Source organism: Daktulosphaira vitifoliae, unplaced genomic scaffold (genome assembly GCF_025091365.1).
Source record: "Daktulosphaira vitifoliae isolate Bord-2020 unplaced genomic scaffold, ASM2509136v1 Scaffold_1, whole genome shotgun sequence".
NCBI classification, from domain to species: Eukaryota; Metazoa; Arthropoda; class Insecta; order Hemiptera; family Phylloxeridae; genus Daktulosphaira; species Daktulosphaira vitifoliae.
In genome coordinates this window covers 55,436,048-55,460,038 of record NW_026099572.1, presented here as the reverse complement: position 1 = coordinate 55,460,038, position 23,991 = coordinate 55,436,048, and the positions used below count along the sequence as shown (strand labels likewise).

General features: G+C 24.5%; 2 protein-coding genes across 2 annotated transcripts in view; one reads left to right on the top strand and one right to left on the bottom strand.

Moving 5' to 3' along the window:
- LOC126910430 (uncharacterized) overlaps positions 1–4,189 on the bottom strand; it is an 8,074-nt gene extending 3,885 nt beyond the window's left edge. The window contains exons 1-2 of the mRNA XM_050692992.1: positions 3,815–4,189; positions 3,006–3,237 (exon numbers count right to left, since the gene is read on the bottom strand). Of these exons, the coding sequence (XP_050548949.1) occupies positions 3,006–3,237; positions 3,815–3,958 (376 nt within the window). The 5' untranslated portion in view covers positions 3,959–4,189. The remainder of the gene's footprint in view (positions 1–3,005; positions 3,238–3,814) is intronic.
- LOC126910428 (uncharacterized) lies at positions 3,456–23,991 on the top strand. Its single transcript, XM_050692990.1, has 7 exons — positions 3,456–3,512; positions 15,606–15,693; positions 17,115–17,207; positions 18,135–18,282; positions 20,899–21,029; positions 21,344–21,490; positions 22,946–23,991. The coding sequence occupies exons 2-7, from the start codon at positions 15,615–15,617 to the stop codon at positions 23,095–23,097; spliced, it is 750 nt and encodes a 249-aa protein (XP_050548947.1). The 5' UTR covers positions 3,456–3,512; positions 15,606–15,614; the 3' UTR covers positions 23,098–23,991.

The following is a 23,991-nucleotide window of genomic DNA, read 5'->3' as shown; positions in this document are numbered from 1 at the left end:
TAAAAAAAATACGATTTTTGTAAAAAAATTCTTTTTTATATTTTTAACTTTATAATGCTATAACTTCTCGAAAGATGTATGGATCAATATAATTCTTTTTTTTGTAGATGCATGATGTCTTTACCTATCATTTGGTATATTTTTTTTTTATAAATCTGACTTTACCTGCCTACAAGGGGGGATTCAAAATGACAAATTTTTCACAAAAAATTGACTTTTTCAACTTAAATTTTGAAAGTGTTCCGGAAAGTCTGACACTTTTATATATATCTTAAATTAAAGCTAATATACTTGTACTTTATAATGCAAAAAAAAAATTTCGGACTTTATTTTGTCTTCACGGTGAAAATAGCTACCAAATAATATTATTGTGTGAAAATTATCGATTTTATTTTTTATATTTTTAACTTTATAATGCTATAACTTATTGAAAAGTGTATTGATCAATATAATTTTTTTATGGGAAATACTATTTTTTAATAATCCCTTTTTCATTCGACATACTTTATCTTAATCAGGATATTAGTAAGGAACTAGCAGTTTATGAAGCTTTTGGAATAATCCACCAATTTTTTAAAATTAAACACTATCTAAAGATTTGCATCGAAGCGTTTTTTTTTGATAGTGATTTTAATCACTGTCAGATATCATTATNTAAGGAACTAGCAGTTTATGAAGCTTTTGGAATAATCCACTAATTTTTTAAAATTAAACACTATCTAAAGATTTGCTTGGAAGCGTTTTTTTTTTGATAGTGATTTTAATCACTGTCAGATATCATTATACTTGATCCAACTATGCCACGTCACCACTGTGCCGCGACCCCCCTGTGCTGGGTTTTTTTTTTTTATCTGATGCTGCACCTTACATGGTTAAATCAGGAGAAGTGCTAAAAAGTCTTTACTCGAAAATGATTCAAGTAACATGTGTTATACAAGGCATCATAGAGTCGCAGAAGAAGTAAAAAGTCAATTTCATGCCGTAGATAAAATTATTTCAAGTGTGAAAAAAATATTCAGAAAATCACCAAGTCGTTTACTTTTATTTAAAGCGGAAACGCTAAATCTTACCATCATAGCCAATTTTAACTCGTTGGGGAAGTTGGATTAACGCGGCAATTTATTATTGCGAAAATTTCGAGATATTGTTTTCATGTTGGACAAAAACGTTGCTGTTAGTATTAAAGATGCCCAATATTTCATCATAAAACCTGGATTAGAAAAAAACATGACGTATATTAAGTCAAACTTTACTACCTTAACCTTAGCTATTGAAAAATTACAATAGCAACAAGTACCATTATCGGATTTAATAAAAATTGTTAAGAATATCCAAAAATCTTTGGAAAATCTAAGTGATCCAAAAAGAAAAGGTTATTCAAAATAAGTTCAAAAGGTATTGGAAAAGAATTTTGATCTCGCGGCATTCATAAAAATATCAAAAATTCTAACTGGTGAAGAAACATCAGGAAATTTATCTGGTCTTCCTGAAGATTTAACGATTTAGCANTGGTGAAGAAACATCAGGAAATTTATCTGGTCTTCCTGAAGATTTAACGACTTAGCATTTTTTAAATACGCATCCGTGACGCCTGTCGATGTTGAGCGGTCATTCTTAACATATAAAACTCTACTGTCAAATATGTCAAATAACCGTAGATTATTCAAATATGAAAATGTAAGAAAACATATTATTATTCAGTGTAATTCTTTAGTTAAATAATATAAATTCATTTAAAATTAATACATTAATAATATATATACTATAAAATAAAAATAAATATTCAACTATAACATTTAAGCTGTTTTAAATAGTTATGTTTGAATAAAATTATTATTAAAAAAAGTTCATATTGAAATTGTAATTTGCATATTTTTATGTTTTAGTGCTATTTATAGTCCTTATTGTGGTGTTTTATACTGCATATTAAAGTGCTAAAAATCTATTTTATTAGTGCTATAATATCCGAGCCCTGGTCATTAAATATTTAATAAATATATGATGTGCATGTAATAATATAACAAAATCAGCAGTAATCTTATCATTTTGAGTCATTTAAATAAAATATATGTTTATGCTCTTTCTATATAGACTGTGAATTATTGAATATACCATCCCCATTTTTTCTTTTTTAATAATAATTAATCCATAAAAATCTATAGCCTAAATTTTAATTTATTTTTATAAGTCATTATATAACTTTTATACAATAAACTTTATAATTGTATAATTGTAAAGTTTATTGTAAGAAAAATTTATTTATAAGGGTAGATTTAGGGGTAATTTTAGATGGCCGACCCTAAGTAGTTGGAATTTAGCTAGGAAAAATAAGAAGATTTAAGGGTAATTTTAGAATATTAAATGGGAACCTATAATTTTTTTTTACTATTATATGTAGAATAGTCTAATTAAAATGTTGACTGATCGATAACCAGTATAGCAATACTTTTTGAATTGTTATAATTCTTAGTTATAGGCGAGCGGTGTGCGCAACATAGACATTTTTTTATCTGTGTGTTATATAAAATAAAGTGTCTCTAAACACTACCTCGCTCCTCACCTTTTCTAAACCTTCAAATGTTAATATCTTAAGAAGTAATAATATAAAACTGGTTAACCAGTTTTATTCAAATTTTATTTAGACCATTCTTTATAACAGTAAAAAATAATAATTATAAATTCTCATTTAACATTCTAAAATTACCCCTAAATATCTTAGTTTGTTGTAAGAATTACAACAAAATTGATAATTATTATAGTTTATAAAAATAAATATAATTTTAATACATACATTTTTATGAAAATTATTTCGGTTAGAGGGATTAGTAATTTTTTTTATTGTAAATATTCCTTGTAAAAAATGTTTAAGCAACTTATTGCATGGATCCATCTCACAAAATTAGGTATAGTATAATATACTATATCATATTATGTTAATATACTGTTACAGATGTTTGACATAAGTTAGTAAAATGAATTAATTGATATCATTAAAATAAAGTTACCATTTTGAGCACCAGTCGATACCCAATGTCCAGGAGAATTTCTCTCTTGAATTTTGAAGGTATATTCTACAGTAATTAGTGGTTCATACCACAACATTCTTAAATCTCTTTCTAAAGCATCTAATTCTACATATATGAAAGGACAAGATTCCATATCTAAAACTTCTCCTCGAAAGTAGTTTTCATCAATTTTATGTTGTAAAATTTCGATTACGAACCATGTCCCAGCAATCTATATTTATAAAGACAATAATATATAACAATAACAAATTTAATCCCAAAAATATGAATATCTAAATTAATTAAAATTTAATTGATCAAAACTTAATATATTATTATAGTAAGATGTGGTATATCAAGGATTTTTCAATGGAAGGACCAAATACTAAGGAAATTTTTAGCGACTTTTTTTGTTTGTATGTATACCTAAACTGTTGGTTTAACGCGAGTAATAGAAGAGCTTTTAGTCTTTTTAGCCCCTTCTCCTCACTGAGTACACCACTGACAGTAAGTTATTTAAATTTTTTTTAATGCGAATACCACCAATAACTAGAATTAATAATTTTTTATTATATATGTAAAATTTGAATAAAAGTAAAAAGCTTATACGAATGGATTGCTAAAATTTAATAATATTTAAAACTTTAACTTAACTTTTTCATTAAGTTGTTTTATTTAAATTTTAATGTTTGTAAATTTAGAAAAAAATATCTCCGAATTTCTATTGTCACTATCAAATAGTATCAACGAAAAAATTGACAATTTTTTATTGTATAGTTTAAGTAATGAATAAAATTAAAACTTCATACTGCTCTTAATTGGATTTGATCTTGTATCTGCAAATTTCCACAATGTGCGTATGTTGAAGGAATACCATTTGTGTCTAATTGGTCTGATGAAGTAATATCGAATAATCCGTAGCTAAAACACAGTATAAAAATTCGACGTAGCATTTTTACGGATGATTTACTTTAATGAATACTATATAAATTATTTTAGAGAAATTTTTTTTAAAATAATAATAATTATTATATAGCTGTATTTTTATCAATTTAACTTAGGTAGATCATATTTTAATTTTATTCAAAGAAAATTTTAAGTAAACTTTAAGGGACAACGATAAGAGATACGGTTCGAGTATGACGAGTTCCGGGGACTGTATGCCAATGCTATATAATATCATTGTGTCATCCTGAACGGCTCCGTTCAATTAAGGATTGTTAAGAGATTATGATAATTTAAACAGTGTCTATAATATAAATGTGGTAGGGCTCGGTTGGTCCATTTATAAAACGTATATTCGTCACCACATATCACACACAAAGTTCAATTTATTCCCACCATTATATAAATTGTATTGATGTGTCTTATAGGAGCTGGATATGTACCAATATAATCTTATCATTACCTATATTAACACCTTGAATTGTGTATAAGAAGCACTTTGTCCCTAGTGTTCGTTTGTTTTACTAGATAACAGTAAAATAGATATTTTGTGCATAACATGTACACTATTGTAGTGCTATGGTGCTACAAAAATGTTTGTGGTGAAATTTAAACATACTACATTGGTAGCTATATTTTATAACTCAACTCATATGAAAAATTTTATATTGATTTTTTAGAAGTAGAATGTATTTAATTAGTTAGATTTCATTAAAACTACAAATATTGAAAATTGATATTTTGTAAATTATGGTTAAAGTACTACTTTTTATGTACCTTGTATTTATAGTATATATTTGATATTGTATTTGATTAAAACACGATTTCATTAAAACTACAAATATTGAAAATTGATATTTTGTAAATTATGGTTAAAATATTAGGCGGTGTTGGCATAAGGTTGTTGAAGGAACTTTTAAATAAAATCTTATTAGAAGGGAAAATACCAAATGAATGGAGGAATAGTATTGTGGTGCCGGTATTTAAAGGTAAAGGTTACACACAGGAGTGTGGAAATTATAGAGGCATATAGCTTATGAGTCATAGTATGAAAATTTGAGAAATGGAAATAGATAAGAGAATAAAAAATGAGACATCGGTATCTAAAAACCAGTTTGGATTTATGCCTGGTAAGTCAACAATGGAGCCAGTATTTTGTGTGAGGAAACTAATAGAAAAGTTTAGGGAAAAGAAGAAAAAGCTGTGTATGGTATTTATAGATTTGGAGAAAGCCTACTACAGAGTGTCGAGAGAGGTTTTAAAGTGGGCATTAATAAGAAAAGGAGTCCAGAAAAGGTACATTAATATTATAGAAGATATGTATGATGGCACTTGTACCAGGGTAAAAAGCGTAGGAGGAGTATCAGAAGGTTTTCGGGTAAGAATAGGAGTGCACCAAGGTTCTGCTTTAAGCCCTTATTCTCTATAATGATGGATGAAATTACTAGAGAAATACAAGGAGAAGTGCCGTGGTGCTTGTTGTTTACTGACGATATAGTGTTAATAGGAGAAAATAGGGAGGAAATTAATCAAAGGCTAGAGGTGTGGAGATCAGCTCTTGAAGAAAAGGGTTTAAGAATAAGTAGAAGTAAGACAGAGTATATAGAGTACAAGTTTGACAAAGGAGAACACGAGGTATGTGAAATAAGGAGGTCAGTGACAATAGGCGAGGACGTGATTGGAGAAGTGGAAAGTTTTAAGTATTTAGGGTCAGTTGTGCAAAAGAGTGGTGGTATTGACCAGGATGTAAGACACAGAATTAAGTGCGGGTGGTTGAAATGGAAAGAAGCGTCTGGCGTCTTATGCGATAGAAAAATTGCAATGAGGCTGAAAGGTAAATTCTACAAGACTATAATAAGGCTAGCTATGATGTATAGTTCAGAGTTTTGGGCGGTTGATAAGTTAATAGAGCAGAGAATGAGTGTAGCAGAGATGAGAATGCTTCGATGGATGAGTGGAGTGACTAGAAAAGATAAGATAAGGAATGAGCATATAAGAGGGAGTATAGGTGTAGCGTTAATCGTGGATAAGATGAGAGAAAATAGACTTAGATAGTTTGGTCATGTTATGTGGAGAGAGGAAACAGAAGCTGTAAGAACAGTTAAAGAAATTAATGTTAAAGGAAGAAGAGGTAAAGAAAGACCAAAAAAGATGGAGAGATGTTATTGAATGCGATATGAGGACATCTGATGTTAGCGTAGATGATGTGGGAGATCGTGTCAAGTGGAAGTTTAGGATAAGGGTGGCCGCCCCCAAGTAGTTGGGATTAAGGCGAGAAAGAAAAAGAAGAAGAAGATATTTCATATTGTGTAAATCTAAAATCAAAGTACTTATGTAATGCCATTTAATGTTGTTTGTTTTTTTTTCTTAAGTAAGAAAATTTAATTTAATTTTAAAATTTTCGTAAGGGAGTTTGAACTTTCTTAACACATATTTTAAACAATTATAAATTTATAGTTTAATTGAATATTTAATTAAAAAAAAAAACCACAACTGGGGCTGTTGTTATAATTAGACAGTAAATTACAGCCACAGAACCTAAATCTAATCAATTAATTGTTAAATTAAATTTTTGTGCGAAACTGTGGGTAAGTACTTCGGTTACATTCTTTAACATCAGTTCTAATTTTCAAAAATTAAAACATTTGGTTATAATATATATATATACAGGGTGGCCCACCACTCACTGACAACTTAAATAACTTTTGATCCAGTTAATATTTTTAGCCGATTTTTTTTTTAAATAATAGTTATACGTTAGGTCCATAGCTATATCTCAATAATTAATTTTTTTACATTTTATTAAAAATATTAATTATTTTTAAATTTTAAATAAAATGTAAAAAAAAAATCTAAGATAGCTATTTTGTAGAGTAGAATTTAAGAAAAATTTTAGTAAAAAAATATCTTATTAATATTCAGTAGTAAATATTCTGTAGCGTTTTGAAGTTTGTNAAAAATTTTAGTAAAAAAATATCTTATTAATATTCAGTAGTAAATATTCTGTAGCGTTTTAAAGTTTGTGAAAATTTGAATTTTCATGTATTATTTTACGGTATTAAACATTGAAATACGTATTGAGAAAAGGACAGAAGAAAACGCCATCTTTTCATGATAATGTGTATACATTACAAACTTGTCATTAATACCATGATAAGAAATTAGATAAGGCAATTATTACTTATCACTCTCATTCAAAAGTATATTGAAAGTATATGAAAAGTATATTAAAGTATAAGTATACTTGTACAGATTGAAAAAAAAATGTTTTCGTTTGTATTGAAAGTATATTCATGAGAAGATCGAAAATTGCTTTCTTTAACTTACAAGAAAAAGCCATTGCATATAATTTAACAATTTTTTTAATAAAAAAAGAATGTATGTCTTTATTTATCCCTTAGAATAAATATTTTTAATTTTTATTTTAATGATGCTTTTCTGTCAACTATAATAATATTTAAATTTTTATGCTAAGAAGTTTTGTTTATAAAGGATTATTGGTATTATTATTAAATATTTTTCAAAGGATCATTCCAATAAACTTTCTTCACGTATTAGTCTTACTTTAGTAAAAAAACAATTTTTGTTGAAAAATTATCTGATTCAAAAATTAAAAATGTTTATTTGGCATTTCAATTGGTTACCTTTTTGTCATTCCAAAATTGAATAATAAATAGTATTTGATTAAAAAGGCGATGTAGTAATTTGTTTTGCGAGCTTTAGTGCGTAGGTATAGTATGTTCTCAAATAGAACAAACACATACAAAAAACACAGCGTAAATAATTTCTTGTGAAGAAAAAATGTCTTCAATTATTAGTCACGAATATGACTGTTCAATTATTCACAATTAAGACAGTTTTATTAAAACGGAAGCCGCCGCTTTTAAAAGATGAAAAAATATTTAGTTATAAATTACATATTATGAAAGCATTTGTATTCTTCTTAACTCTGTTACATACGAAAGAATAGGATTTATAAATTTGACAAATTTTTCCAGCGATTACAAAATAAAAAAAAATTTGCCAATGTATTATTTTAATAACAGCTCATTAGCTAATTCACCGAAACCATTGTGTAGTATTTCAATGCATTGTCATCATTTTAAGTGAAAAAAAAAAATTCCACATACAGTTACCAGTTTTTGTTCATTTATAGCACAGTTGTTTTTTAATTATTTTTCTATCGTCCTTGCTTTTTTCGCTCACCGAAGAATACCGATTAATCTAGGCAACTTATTAACAATAAATATTTAGTAGTACTTTGATTGTACTTAGACATATAGGCTGGTATATGCTCGCACGTAATGTATTACAAATACATTCGTTTTTAGGCGGTTAATGATCAGTCGCGTTGCAATCATCTCATCCGTTCTGCACCGGTCAATTAGTGGACTATTAAAATTAACTCATGTTGTTTTGATGTTCGAGTTGATAGTATTTCCTACATAAAAAAGATGCCACCGTGCTATCGTTGTAGTACGTATGCATACTGTCTTATAATAATTATTACTTTTATGTGGGTTTATTCTTTCCTCTAGCGGTGGGCCCTTGACAGTTAAGTAGAAGTTATTTCATTAACCTAAAGACCTTTTGCGGCATCACTACATCTATAGTGAAGGAAGTGACTACACCGGATCCCTAAATGACTAGTTTGCCTATTGACAGAAACATAGTTTATAAATAAAAACAAAAAGAAATTAACTGTAATTAACACAGTTTTCTTTAACTGATGTCCTTGACTAACTTTTACTGGGAAATATGATAAACTAATTAATAAGACACCTGTATATATAAGTATAATGCTTCGTTTGCGCTTACCATGAACCTAATTTTTAATTTACATTTAACTCAAAATAATAGTAAGTACTCAAATTCCTTGACTAGATAATCAAACAGGTTTATTAAATGTCTAATTTTAGTATACTTAAATAATTATAATGATGCACCGTATATAATAATCATTTGAAATTTTCCCTCGAATAGCTTATGGTAAAAGGGATATCGATTGAAAGTAATTTATTGCAGTAAATATAAATTATTGTCAGGTAAACAAAATAAGACATAGAGTTAGGTAAAGAATTGTATAGTAAATAAATGTAACAAATCAAGAATTCATTAGAAAACAACGATAATGAATTATAGGTATACCTATTTTTTAATCGCGTTTTGGCCTTTGCTTTAATATATATAGGAAAATAATAATAATTATAATATGGAAAAAATATAATTAACAATTATTAATTCATTATTATTTATTAAAACTTACTATTTATATTGTTACTCATTGGCGTATCAATGGGATTAAAAGTGTTAAGCTTCTCTTAGCTATGCTAAATAAAATTTTTTAACACATAATTATCAAAAAAGATCATTCAAATTTAATTCTAGTGTAAACACTTCTTCAGAAAGTCACTATTGAAAATATAGGTACGCCTATAATATTCCTGTATGTAAAAGTTGTTATTTTATATCATTTTCACTAACTTATGTGTAGTTTTATACAAGAAAAACTATACTTAAAATTAAGTAGAATAAATTTAAAAGAATGGAATACATTTATAAAGAAGATGCTTGTATCTTTTATTTTTAATTACTCAGATAATTAATATATTTAAGAAATTAATTTTAAATTCTTTTGAAATATCTGTTGAATACTCTACAAAAAATAACAAATTTACAATTAACCTATTTAATTAAAATTGTCCTAAATCCATAGTCACAATTTTGACATTAGGAACCTAGAATAAATTGATTATGGCAAGTATCAAAAAAAAAAATTTATTTACATTCAGAATGTTGGCAGCGCTCATTTTTAAAAATTAATTTTATTTTATAATTAGAACTGATTGAAAAAATACAAATACATAAGTGTAATAAAACTGAATATATAACACCTAAACTAATGCTAATACATTCATACATAATAATTGTTTAACATATATTATTATTAAAATTACCTTATTTGATATTACTAAATTCGATTAATGGAAATACTATTACAAAATAATTATAAGGGTTCTTGTGGCAGTGCCTAAATAGCATTACTGCTGCATTTATAATCAAATTTAATAAAATACGTGATTTAAATAATACGTATTTTAAGATTTTTCATGGTGTATTTACCTTTTGCAAAAATAAAACGTCAATGAAGCATTTTGTATGTAGGGCCATTTAGAGGGTGGTTTGGTGGCCTCCAAAAATTCTTAGGGGCGAATTTTAATGTTAAAAAACAAAACCTAAAAATTTGGTCAACATACATTCGATCAAAACAAATTTATTATTTTAATATTTGTATACTTGAATTATATGATATTTAATTTTCTTCATTTTCATTTTAAAATTATCATCATAAATTCGATGAAAGATTGAAAAAAAAGTTAAGCTGTGATCGAAGATGTTGAGAAATTTTTTTTTGATCAATGTTATTTAACGGGCTATTTTAAAAAAATTTGAAGGTGCTAGAATTTATGTAGCTTCCCCGTGCCAAAATCTAAAATACTTTTTAAAAAAAATCATCTAATAAGTATAATAAATTAATGTTTTGTTATAATTAAAGTCATTAATTTTTTTACAGTTTTAATAACAATGTTGTTTTAGCTCATTAAAATTATTTTTCGTTTCACGTTTTTCGCGTAACATAATCATAATATTGAGATTGAAATTATTCTATATTTATTTCTCTGAAACCAAGACGAAACACTTGGCAAAGTGTATCGTGATCCTAATTACATCATTAGTAGTGTAATTAAGATCTTGTACTAGAGGGATATATATATATATATATAAAACTTTCTATCCTTACCAAACGAAAAAAAAAATTGTATTTTCATAATGTAATTATTTTTAATTTAGAAAACTACATCCCTCATTCCATTATTAATTATGCCCCTGGTAATATTATAAAATATTCATCTGACTAACAAACAAATGTCTTATTACTGTAATATCTACGTATCATTCATATTGTATTAATCATTATAATTATTGTTGCCGCTTTCGATTGAATCCCGCATTTATATCAAGTAATTCTGACTGCCCATGGCGTTGTTATTCAATTAATATTTTTTAAATGAAGTATACGTATTGTTAGTAATATAATAAGTAAGGTCAAATAAAATATAAAAAAAGTGTTCATTTTAAAATATAAAATACTATAAATTTGAATTAATGTTCAAAATTGGTATTTCATATATTTTTTCATTTGTAAGCAATATATTTTTTTTCATTTGAACTTTAGTCTTATAATTAGTTGTAATTTTATTTTTTAGTTTTGCTTAAGGGATATGCAGTATCGAGTTCATATTATGAACATAGTTTAGGGAGCCATTCAAACAAATTGAATGTTCTTCCCACAATTTTATTATATATATTTATTGATCATTAAGTTGTATTATTCTTAGTTCATATTGTTATAATTATTTTTATATATTAGCAGATTTTTTTCTAATTTATAATCTAGAAAAGTTGTCTGTATCTAATTTTGTTGATATATTAAATATTTATCAATATATTTTAAATGGATAAATACGATTTCAACATTGAAAATTTTCTTTTAATAAAACTTAATGTTATTTTTAGACTAATCAAACTAATCAATATCAAAATATTAAACACGTAATCGTATCTGATATCAGAAAATTCGATTGTCTCCTCTAAAATATTTATTAACATAATATAATAAATTAAGTTCATATTAACTGTTTTCATTATACATAATGAAAATAGACATGTTGTAAATAATCTAGAAGTTGAGGAACCAATGATGTGTATTTATTGAGACTATTAAATATATAAGCAGCAGGAGTTTAACCTTGAACTAAAATCGACAGTTTTTTTATTTATTTTCTCATATATTCCTCTGAAATAACCAGCTTTGTAAGTATTCTTTAACTCTAATTATTACTAACATACGGAGTTCTTAAAAATGTTCAGAGTTTCATGAAATATTGAATGAAAATGATATTTTATCCATATTAAACGGAAATTAATGATAAAATTCTTGTCTTGCAATTTAATTACAAGAATCTTGGACTCAAATGAGATATCAAATATAATTATTAATATATAATCGCATCAAGAACCTTCATTGACCTAGTGTTACCTTAAAAGAGTAATTAATTTTCTTATTTTTTAATCTGTATCGTTAAACTTTACCATGTGATATTTTCAAAAAGTATTCACTGAAGTATATTTACAGAATATAATTAATTAACAATTAATTTGTTAAAACTTATTTGTTATAATTAAAATTAATTATCATATTTTTATTTATAATATTGTATTAAGATTTACCACTACAATATTTTTAAATTATAATGGTCACAAATATTGAATTATACTTATTAACTTTCTTGTAAAGAATTCTTAATATAGTAACATATAATAACTACATTATTTTCTAACAAATGATTATGTTAAACTCTTAACATACATTTATTACACTTTGCCTTAAAATATATATACAATTTTTATTAGTATCATTGGCTGGTTTGAGTTTATCGTCTATATAATGCACTACATAGAGCAAAATCTTTTTCTCCCAAAAAATGTTATTATTGAAAATCAAAAAAATACAAAAGCACATAACTACAATTAAATAAAATTAAAAAAATTAAGAATCATTTTGGGCGTAGGCATTCATAATTAATATATTGGTCGACAGGCCAATAAATTGCGTATTTAGATCATCTAATCTATAATTTATACTAAATGTGTAATGATTTAGATTAGTATAAAAAAATTTGTTCATGTGAAATTTTCCTTAATTAATTTTCAGGATTTATTTCATAATTCACTATATAATCTTAATAATAACTTATTAAAATTTTATAGATCACAAGATGAGTTTCTCCCTAAAAATTTTAATTCGAAATGTATTTTGTCATTCTAACTTTATGCAATAAATTATTATTAAAAAAATTTAAATTTTTAAAATGTTTTACTGCTTCAAATTTTTGAAGTAAAATATATGGATAAAAATATTTTATATTAATGACATAACAAGAGAGAAGATAATGCAAAACCGTAGGGTGGTCAAATTTTTTGGGGGGGCTACATTTAATTTTCTCTTAAAAAAATTTGTTGTATTTCAATTTATATAAATTTGCTAAATTTATAGGAAATTAAATTGTAAATTGGAGAGATCCCTAAGCCCCCCAACATAAGCCTATGTATTAAGGTTCTAACCTCTCATCTCTAAGAAATAATTGAATTTTTTTTAACTGGAATAAAGCTTATTTAGCTAATGATTAGTTTTTAATATTCGTATTTATGGTTCAAATTTCTTGATATAAATTTTTGGTTGCGCTTTTATTTATTTATGTTAAAATTAAGTAGTCTTTTGACTAACAAAAAATAATTTATTTTTTAAGCATACTTATTTAACATTGAAAAATATCAAAGTAAAGTATTATATAAAAACTTCATTACAATTTTTTTAAATTATGTTAACAACTTGTTAGCTGAGTAACTTATTATCGTAATCAAATATATAATGATTAAAAATTTTTATTTGAATTATTAAATCTAACGTATGTGTTACTTACATATTGTAAATATCATTGATAAAATTCATAAAAAATAAGCACAATATTAATATAAATAAGTTTTTTGTATAAACAAAGATTTTAATTATTAAAAAAATATTTACTAGTAATCATATCGTAAAATTGGGTGAATAGAAATTTATGGAAGAGTAGATCCAAGGCCGTTGTATTAAGTGCATAAGGTGTGCGTACACAAAAGGTCTTGCATTGATAAGAATCTTGAAAACTAAATTAATAAGCAAAACAAAAAGTTAACAAATATTATCTATAAAATACTAGAAATAATTCTATTTTTATATCACTTATGGCTTGTGTTATTTAAAATTAAAAATATTTTTAAAACAAATATAAAATATATTTCATTCAGAAAGCCGCAAAAATCACTAAAAAGTCGGGTTACACATACTCCTATGAGTTTTAAATTATAATTTTAAACATGAATTAATTTTCTTCTTTTTATGTTTACTACTTGGGGTCAGCTATTTTAAACATAAATTGATATATTTTATAATTTTTAAACAAAAATGACAATGATTAAGATTAAGATTTTTTTTGGGGGGTTGTTTTTATTTATCTTGTTTTACGGTGTATTGTATTTTAATGGAACGGAAAATGTGGATACATAATTGGATGAATGTATTATAATTACAAAAAAATCATGCAATTTTCTTTTATTTAAGAATATCAATTTATTTATTAAGGAAATTGGAATATAAGTTATAATCTTTGTAAAACATAAATAAAAATAAAGTTGATAATTAAACTTATATTGACAAGTGCATATAACTAGAATAATTAAGTTAAATGTACCTTATTTGATATTTTTTTTTATAAACTAAATAGTTTTAAATGTCTAAGATAAATTTATAATCTGTACATTTTTGATGGTATTTTGGATGTTATAGTAAATAAATGTGACAACTTTTTTAAATGGGAACATATAAAGTTAAATATTTTATTTATTAGATAATGAACTAATTAAGAAAACAACTAGTCGGCAGTAACTTTTTGACCAATAATTAAACAATTATTTACGTTTTTATACCTAGGTGTTAGGAGTGAGGCCAATAAATGTTTAGTGATAGCACCATCCACTCCTCAGCAGTTATTGAAAAATGTGAATTATAAATTTTCCATTTAAAATGCCTTTTTTAATTTATTTGTTCATATTTTATTTAAATTAGTTAAAGTTAAAAAAAAACGATTTAACAATTTATTAGAATGAAAAACGTTTAGTTTGAATACTAATTGAATGATGATAATTATTTACAGTAAAATCTTGGTTTATATTTTTTATTGAATAATTAAAAGTCGTGTTTTAAATAATTTTAATTGATAGTTATTTTTAGCAAGAAACTCATCTCAGAAAAGTAAAATAAAGTTTTATTTTTATAAATCCAATTCCCTTAGATAAAATGTTAGATTCGTTACTGACAAGCAAGTTAGTAGTTATTTTGTAACTTATTTTTGAATACTAGTTAAACCTTTATGTACGTCATTACTAATATAAATAAATATCATATCACATTAAAGTTATTTTTATGTTATTATATTTCCTTAACAAAATATGAGTGTAATTATTTTACTAGTACTTATTGATAAATAATGTAAGCAAATGCTCAGTCAGCGATATATTTTTATTTCCTCCGAAGTTATAAAATAATTATACAACTATATGAAAGCGATGATTAATAAAAAACTACATAAATAATTACGTTATAATTTTAGGTAGTATTGCGCAAATTACTAGGAAAATTACATTTAAAAACCATCTTCATAAACATCTGCTGCTGCCATCAAGCAATGTACATAGTTACATCCATCACCATACTTTTATATTATGGTAGGGATCATCTTAAGCACAAAAAGGTTGTAACCGTCAAATAAAGTTGTTTTTAAATCACTGTATCGACTGAGTCAGTGTATGCCACAACCATCTTAGTTGGACTTATTCATCATGTTATCATACAATTTTTTATAAGTTGTGTTTTGTTACTGATTAAATTCTATTATTTTTAATAAACTAAAGTTTCGTTCCAGGGAAGTTGTTGTAAAATTTCATTAATATTGATTTTATTAACGTTTAATTTAAATTTTTTGTTATTTATAGCTGAACAAAATGTTTTTAAAATATTTTATAGTGACGGTTGTTACCGTATCTTGCGTTCGATCTGCAGAAAAACCCTCAAAAGTCATACGTAAGTTGATATTAAATTTAAACACGTCAATAAAACCCTTTTTGATTCAGTAAAAATATTTTAAATGACAATTATTCTTTTTTAATTGTTTTATCTCATTAGTTATATATATATGACTGTATTAATTATTTAAATAAAAATGTTGGTTTAATAAATAATATAACAAATAGTTAGACTTTCTTAAGTTTATGCTTTTGCTTGTATTACTAAAACAAAAATTTTTTCTTATATATCAAAATTTGATAATTTTTTAAAGATATTTTGTGTATAAAAGTAATTGAAAATGAAATTTAATATTTGTGAAATAATTTTCAACCAAGTACTAGCATTTTCTAAATAATACTATCTTATAAAAGATTGTTTGAATTATTAAAAATATTATAGATATTATAATAATAATAAAAAAATTGTATTGAATTAAAGATGTTAAAATAACTTGTATAAGTCTTAAGTATCAGAAAATTTAATTAATATTTGTAAACAAATATTTATTTCACATTCTATTTCAAAAAGTTTGTGAAATTATCTTTAATTCTAACAATATAAGAAGTCAATCAATATTCTTGTAGGAAAGAATTAGAATATTAACTAATTATTACACTCAACTTAAATGTATATAATTTTCTATTGAAGATTATGTAACTTTTAAATCATCAATTAAATTTGTTTATTTTTTTCCAAACAAATTATTTCATAATCGTATTAATATGACTCTTCATCTCAACTAATTTTGTTCTTAGAACTTTAATTCGAGTTGCCACGCGGTCTGAGTCTATATTCATAATAATTACCCCTAATTGAATTCAAATTTTATTTCTATTACTTATGAAATCATTACTTTTACAATCATACTAATACCATCAGTGAAAACCGGTTGTAACTACAACGACCTGATTGCAGGCGTTATGTTGCAATGGTAGGTTGCTGTCGCCTAAGTCGTTGGTTAATTATATAGTTTGTTTTATTAAGTTTCAAAGCAATTATCAGGAGTATTAATATTAGGGAAATAGATTTGTATTCAAAAATAAAATTACCCACGTGAAGAAGACACATAGTTGAAAACGTCATTAAAACTTTCTTTTGTATCTAATTAATTCGGGTTAATGTTGTAGACCTGAAAATTTTTTTTTACTTTATAGTAATTTGCATGAAACGCTTATTAGTTAGTACATAAATATTGTTTATTATACATTTAGTGTTCGTTTTTGCAATTAATATTAATAATAAACTAGTTTAGGTTCTATACTACAATTTAAGGACAACTCTTAAATATTTGGTAAAATAATGACTAGTGCAATAGTTATGAAAATAGAATGTATTAAGTTAACTAAATTTCTATCGTCAATAGTAAATGACACTTATACTTAATTCTCTATTTGTAAATTTTATAATTCATAATATAAATTTTATAATTATTTTAGCTCCTTATGTCAAACAATGTATTCGAAATGATCCAAAATTGGTGGATTGTATAATACAAGCACTTAACCATATCAAACCCTATTTGAAACAAGGTAAGGTATTAAAAAAAAACTATTTATATCCTATTCAAAATCACAATACCTGTTTTCATACTCAGGAGTCTTAAACTAATAACAACCGAATTCTGGGTTTTGGTGATTTATTAAGTTTTATTATTATTAGTTTGCTATTAACAATAGAGGTTCTTACTATGATACGTTTATGTATAAGCACACTCAATACATTTCTTGTGGGGGTAAAATAAAATAAAAATATTTTCAGTGGAAACTATTACATAATGTGTTTAACACAAATTAAAATTATAGTTTTTCTCATAATATCTTGGCGAATATTTTGCAAACCCATGTATATTTACGTATATGTTCCAGGCGTGGTTCTGAGAACAGTCATTCCGAACCCGTTCTTATTATAATACATTGTATTATTGTGTAATGCCGGTAAATCGGTCAATGTCGAAAAGAATGATCCAATGTTAAAACGGTACGTTGCGTGTGTTTATATGGAAAATCTATCGTCTTATTTTGTTTTCATATCTCAACTTAATGGCGTGTCGAACATATAATAACAAATAATAATTTAATGACAACATTAGCGAAACTGAACAGTGGTAATTGTTTTAATTAAATTTTTCTACGTCTTTTATGGCCGTGGGGAATAATAGTTGTCATAGTTGATGGCAAAACAATGTAAATGCAATAATTTGCGTTTAGGTGAATTTTCTTACTGAATTACTTTTCTTAGTAAAAAATTCAATTATGAAAATGTCAGGCAACTTAATGGGGATACAAAAGTAGTAAGTATTATTTATTGTTAGAATTTATACTAAACCATGTAATACAGAAATAATTTGTTTTTTTTTTTGAAAATTTTATAACTTAAGGGGTTATGTCAAATAAAAATGTGGTTTTAATAGTGATTAATACTATAACGTATTTAAAAGTTATTTTATTTTACTTTAGGAATTAAAGAAATTGAATTACCTCCAGTTGAGCCATTTAAATTAGACTCGTTAAGTTTAGCTCTTACTGGCGGAACTAATGGATACAAGATTACATTGAAAGATATTGATGCATACGGAGCCAGTGACTTTATCATTCAGAAAATTATGTAAGTTAAATATTATTCTTCTCATAGAACAAAGCCGCTAAATTATGATGTAAAACAGTGTGATTTATTAGGAATACTACCCCCCCTTTTTTTTTGTTTTAAAGTGATTTTTTCATAAAAGTGAATTTGATTTATTTTTATAAACCGTAGTTAATATCAAATTTTAATGTAAGAACAAATGATTTCTAAGACTAAATTTCATATTATAATTTACAGACTACAATAAATAGAGAGCAAATTACATTGTGTAATTTGTACACAAATACAAGATACGACTAAGAAAATAATAATATTTTCGTTTGTTAAAACTATAAAAATTAAATAATATGTTGAAAATGAGTCAGTAACAAAGTATATAGCTATAAAACTAATTAATGTCTGTGGTAGGTTTATCTTTTACATATTATAGCGGCGTTAACATAATTTTTTTAAATAACAAAATACATAATATGTATGTTAAATATTATTTAAGTATTTTATAAAATCTTAAAAATCTTATAGAGTATTGTATAATTTAAAAAATAGCTGGTCCATAATAACTTTCGGACCAATACTTTGGAAGTTATTAGCATTTTAAAATATAGACTGGAGGATGCTATTATTTTTTAAATTAAACATTTTTTTGCCGCACTCCTTTTCCCGCTCAGGTATAAAAATTTATTTGAATAACTTTCAAAATACTGATCAAAAAGTTTTTATCGACCAGTCATTTTCTTAATTAAATAACTTTATATATTATAAGTTAGTTAAATAACTATGTTGTCAATTAAAAAATAAAGTTTCCACCCCTATATGATATAAGAGATGAACCAAAATAGTATTTAATAATTAATAACATTATATTAAGAAAGAGAAATTTGAATTAATAACGAATATTTTATAATTAAAGATTATTTTATTACTGTGATAATTATACATTTTAATAACAATGTATTAAAAATATGTAATTTTAATTATAAATTTATCAATCTAATAATATATACAGAGTGTTCAGTAAGTTAGGAAACAGTTAAATTGTTACAAACAATGAGTACAATAGAAATTCGTTTCCTTATTTACTGAACACCCTGTATAATATTTTAAATTACAAACAGATTGTGCATACAAATTTAAAACTTAAGTAATCGAAAATGTATTTCAAGTATCAAAAAAGTATTTAAAATGCCGCTAAAATACTTCCAAATTAATAGTATTTCAAAAATTTCAATAAGTATTTAAATATTTTGACTCAAATACTATAAAACACTGCTAGCCAATAACCAGTTTTATACTAATATTTTATGAATTAATTTTATACTTATTTATAGGAAATAATAGGCGCAACGTACAAGAATTTTTATTATTATAGTAAAAATAAAGCGTCGTTTAATTCTACGCCGCATCTCATCTTTTCTAAACATTTAATTGCTAATGTCTTAAATAGTACTCTAAAACTGGTTACCGACCAATCAAAATTTGATATAAACCATTTTCCAATTAATAGTAAAAAATTATTAAAGGATCTCATTTAACTTACAACAGTAACTCCTGAAATATAACCCAACCTTAGTAATAACTTTCACTTATAATAAACTTGATATTTACTGTGGTTTATAAAAAAAATAAAACTTTAATTTGTAAATTTTTAGGAAAAAATCATTATTTAATTAAAAAATGGTAAGTAGTCTTCTTAATAAATCACACTATATATATATAAAATTTTATTATCAAAGCCTTAAGATAACATTGGTTTTACAGTATGTATAGTAGAGATTTAGGATTCAACTTCATTATATTCAATATTTTTTATTTCGGTTAAATTTGTTATTATTGTAAAATTCCCTTGTAAAATATTTCTAAGTACCTCACTGTATGGATACTTATTCATCTTATAAAATCATTCATAGAATAAAATATTTATTTATGAGCCAATAAATATAAAACACATTATTCAACAAAATTCATATCTATATAATTAAATATGATTATTATCAAAAATAAATATTTTTTTATTAAAAATTCAGTTATTATATGTAATTTTAGGCGTAAGTGGTATGCAATTTTACTACATAGTCGCTGATAAAATATTATTCCATCACCTAAAGTTATTAAGGTACAATAGAAATTATTTTTTTCATTTCAATATTCAATTAAAAATATAAATTTTCACAATTTATTTTTAACGATTTTAAAACTCAGCTTTATCATATTCAAATTTTTAACATCTCTCAATCTTTTGACTAGTATTTTTTATTTTAAAGGTCTTGTAATATAAAAAAACTTTTTTTCTGGTATTAAAATAGCTTTAAATATCCTATAAAAACTATCTAAACAATTTTTTTTCTAAAAAATTCTATTCGTGTAAGAATAATTCATTTAATTTTTATTTAGAAAATATACTATCAGTTTCGCATTGAAGCTTAAAAATATGTGATTGGCTTTATATTAACCTGATTTTTGTGAATAAACCTAACCCAAATCTTAATATAATCACTTGTTTGCCAAACTATTATTAAAATAATTTTAGGATATAAAATAAAGTAATAAATTTGTATAATAAAAGGGAATTATTACAATTTCAATATTATTATTTGTTAAGTATTAATATGTAGTATATAATTTAACTTTATATTTCAGAGCTCACTCTAATTCACCATTTGAAGGTAAGATTAAAATTCCAAGAATGACGTTGGATGCGAAATATCTCAGTAGTGGCGTACTCTTAGTAATACCTGCCACTGGAAACGGAACTTTTCACGCAGATTTGGGTTAGTAGTAGTGTTATATATATTAAAAAAATGCTCTAATTGATATCAATCAGTATCTTTGGATACCCTGTAAGATATTGTGGGGTCTGTTTATTGAAATTGCTTTTTTAACATAAAAAATATTGAAATTAATTCGTCAATTAAAATTTAATTTAATGATTATTGTTTTAGAAAGTAAAAGTAAAGTATAAACGTGTATCAGTAGACAAATTATGTGACTTAATTTATTTTAATACATTTACCTACTTAAATATTATGAAATTTTAAAATAAAACAAATCATTAATTTTATTAATTATGATTATATTCTCGCAGATGATATTTGGGTGAATATTAAAGGAAACATTTCTAATTATAAAAAGAAGTCTAAAGAGTACTACCGTTTGGACAACTTGGACATTGAACTAGACATTAAAAAATCACATATGAAAGTCAGTAATATCAACAATAATAGGATAATAGGTAATTAAATAGTCCATAAAATAAATATTTATTACTTAATAGCTTAGTTTTATATAAATATATTGCAGTTAGTAAATTTATTAGTCATCTATATAGCAATGGTTTTAACTATTTCGTTATTTAACATAAGAAATCTTTACTGCGTAAAACAAACTTTCAATAAAAATAAGTGCGTACCAACAATTCATATATTTTAAACTTTATGAAATATGTCTATGTCAGTCACACTATATAAAAAGGTATTTCATATATTTATCTTGAAATAATGTTGGTGCAGAAAGATGTAAATATCATATTGCAATACGACATTTTTTTACATGTAAAAAACAAAAACCCAGCACAGTGGGGTCGTGGCATAGTTGGGTCCAGTATAGATGATATCTGACAGTGATTAAAATCACTATCATAAAAAACGCTTCGATACAAATCTGTAGATAGTGTTTAATTTAAAAAAAAAATTGTCAAAAAAGTTGATCAAGTGAGAGCTAAGAAAATGTATGATAGCTACATTTTTTAGATTTGAACCCCCCTTGTATATAAGGAAATAGTCCGAATTAAAAAAAAAGTATGTCGAATGAAAGATGTACATAAATACTACTTCTCATGAAAAAATTGTGTTAATCCATATATTTTTCAAAAAGTTATAGCATTTTAAAGTTAAAAATTTAAAATACAAAATCGAAAATTTTCACTCAATAATAGCATTTGGTAGCTATTTTTACCATGAAGACAATATAAAGTCCCAAATTTTTTTTTTCTATAATAAAGTATGTTACATTAGCTTTAATTTAAGATATATATAAAAGTGTCAGACCTTCCAGAACACTTTCAAAAGTTAAGTTGTAAAGGTTTATTTTTTGTAAAAAAGTTGTCATTTTAAATCCCCCTCTGTGGGAAGGTAAAGGGTTAAATTTATGAAAAAAATATATCAAATGATAAATATAGACATCAAGCATCTATAAAAAAAAAACTATATTGATAAGTTCTTTTTTGAAAAAGTTATGGCAGTTTTTAATAAAAAAAATTGAAAAAATTGAAAAAATTAGCGATTTTTAAATTTGTAATTTTTTTGGAGGTGTCCCCTATTTACGGGGAACGAGGGAAATTTTTTCAATTTTTGTGGGTAATGTTTTCGACTAGATACGATTTGTGATCTTTTGACATATCGTTGAAAGAAATCCGTTTGATGAGAGCTGAGAAAAAGTGGTAACAGAAACAAAAAAAAGACATCATAGTAAAACTAATACCTTCTCAGCTTCGCATCGAAGCTAATAATAAAAAAGCTGCGTTGACTCTTTTTGAATGAGTGATTTAGAGAATTCAAAATCTTTACCTAGTAAGTTTTAGAACTTAAACGATTATTAATAATTGTGGTGGTATAGTTTTATTTACTATGATTATCAATAAAACTAAGTTTTTATTAAATTATTTCACATTTGAATTTTTTTTTTTTAGGTGAAGCAACTAATTTATTTTTAGCGGAAAACAGTCAAGAAGTTATACAAGTTATGATGCCTCAACTTAGACCTAAATTGACAGACATCATTATAAGGATTATTAATCAACTGTTATCAAATGTATCTACTGATGTATTTTATAAAAATTAAGTCTATACCTTAAATGATCTACTAGTGTTACACTCATATTTACTTGTTTAAATTTATTACTTATTTAGCACACATATTTAACTAATAGACTCCAATTTTTGTGTAATTTTTTTAGTATTTTTTATAATATTTTTTAGATAAGTTTACAATAGTTAAAAATATATTCTCGTATCAGAATCTTATGTTTTTCAATAATTTTTCTTACTTTGGATGTATAAATATTGAAATAATATTATTATTATTTTATTATATTTAATAATATTATTATTGTATTATTGTATAAATAATACTTAAGTATATTATGTTATTAGTTTATTTTATTAATTAAAGGTATATTTCGATACGAGTTTTTAATAATTTTTTTTATATTAATTATGTGATATTTAATTTGAACATTGTGAAATTTCAATATTTTACTTAAACAATTTATTTTAAACAGATATTTTGAGTTTATATTTTTGCCGTGTAATATAAATTATTTTAAGAATAAAAATTAGAAATAACGTTAATTATAGTGAAGTGTCAATTATATATCTAAGATGCTCCTTCGCATTTGAGATATTATTAATTAGCTATATTGTTTTACAAAGTTTCCAGAAATAATATTTTTTTGTGGATTATATACATTTTGTCTTGTTATTCTAAAATAAATACTAATTACTTTAATATATGGTTAGCCTGTAATAATACAATGAGAAATGATTTAATATTAATTACCTTAGGAGATATACAATAAAAATAATTAATTAATCTGTATAAACAATTATACACTTCTATTTTTCATATTAGCTTCGATGCGAAGCTGAGAAGGTATTGGTTTTACTAAGATGTTTTACTAAGACTGACACTTTTATATAAATCTTAAATTAAAGCTAATATACTTGTACTTTATTA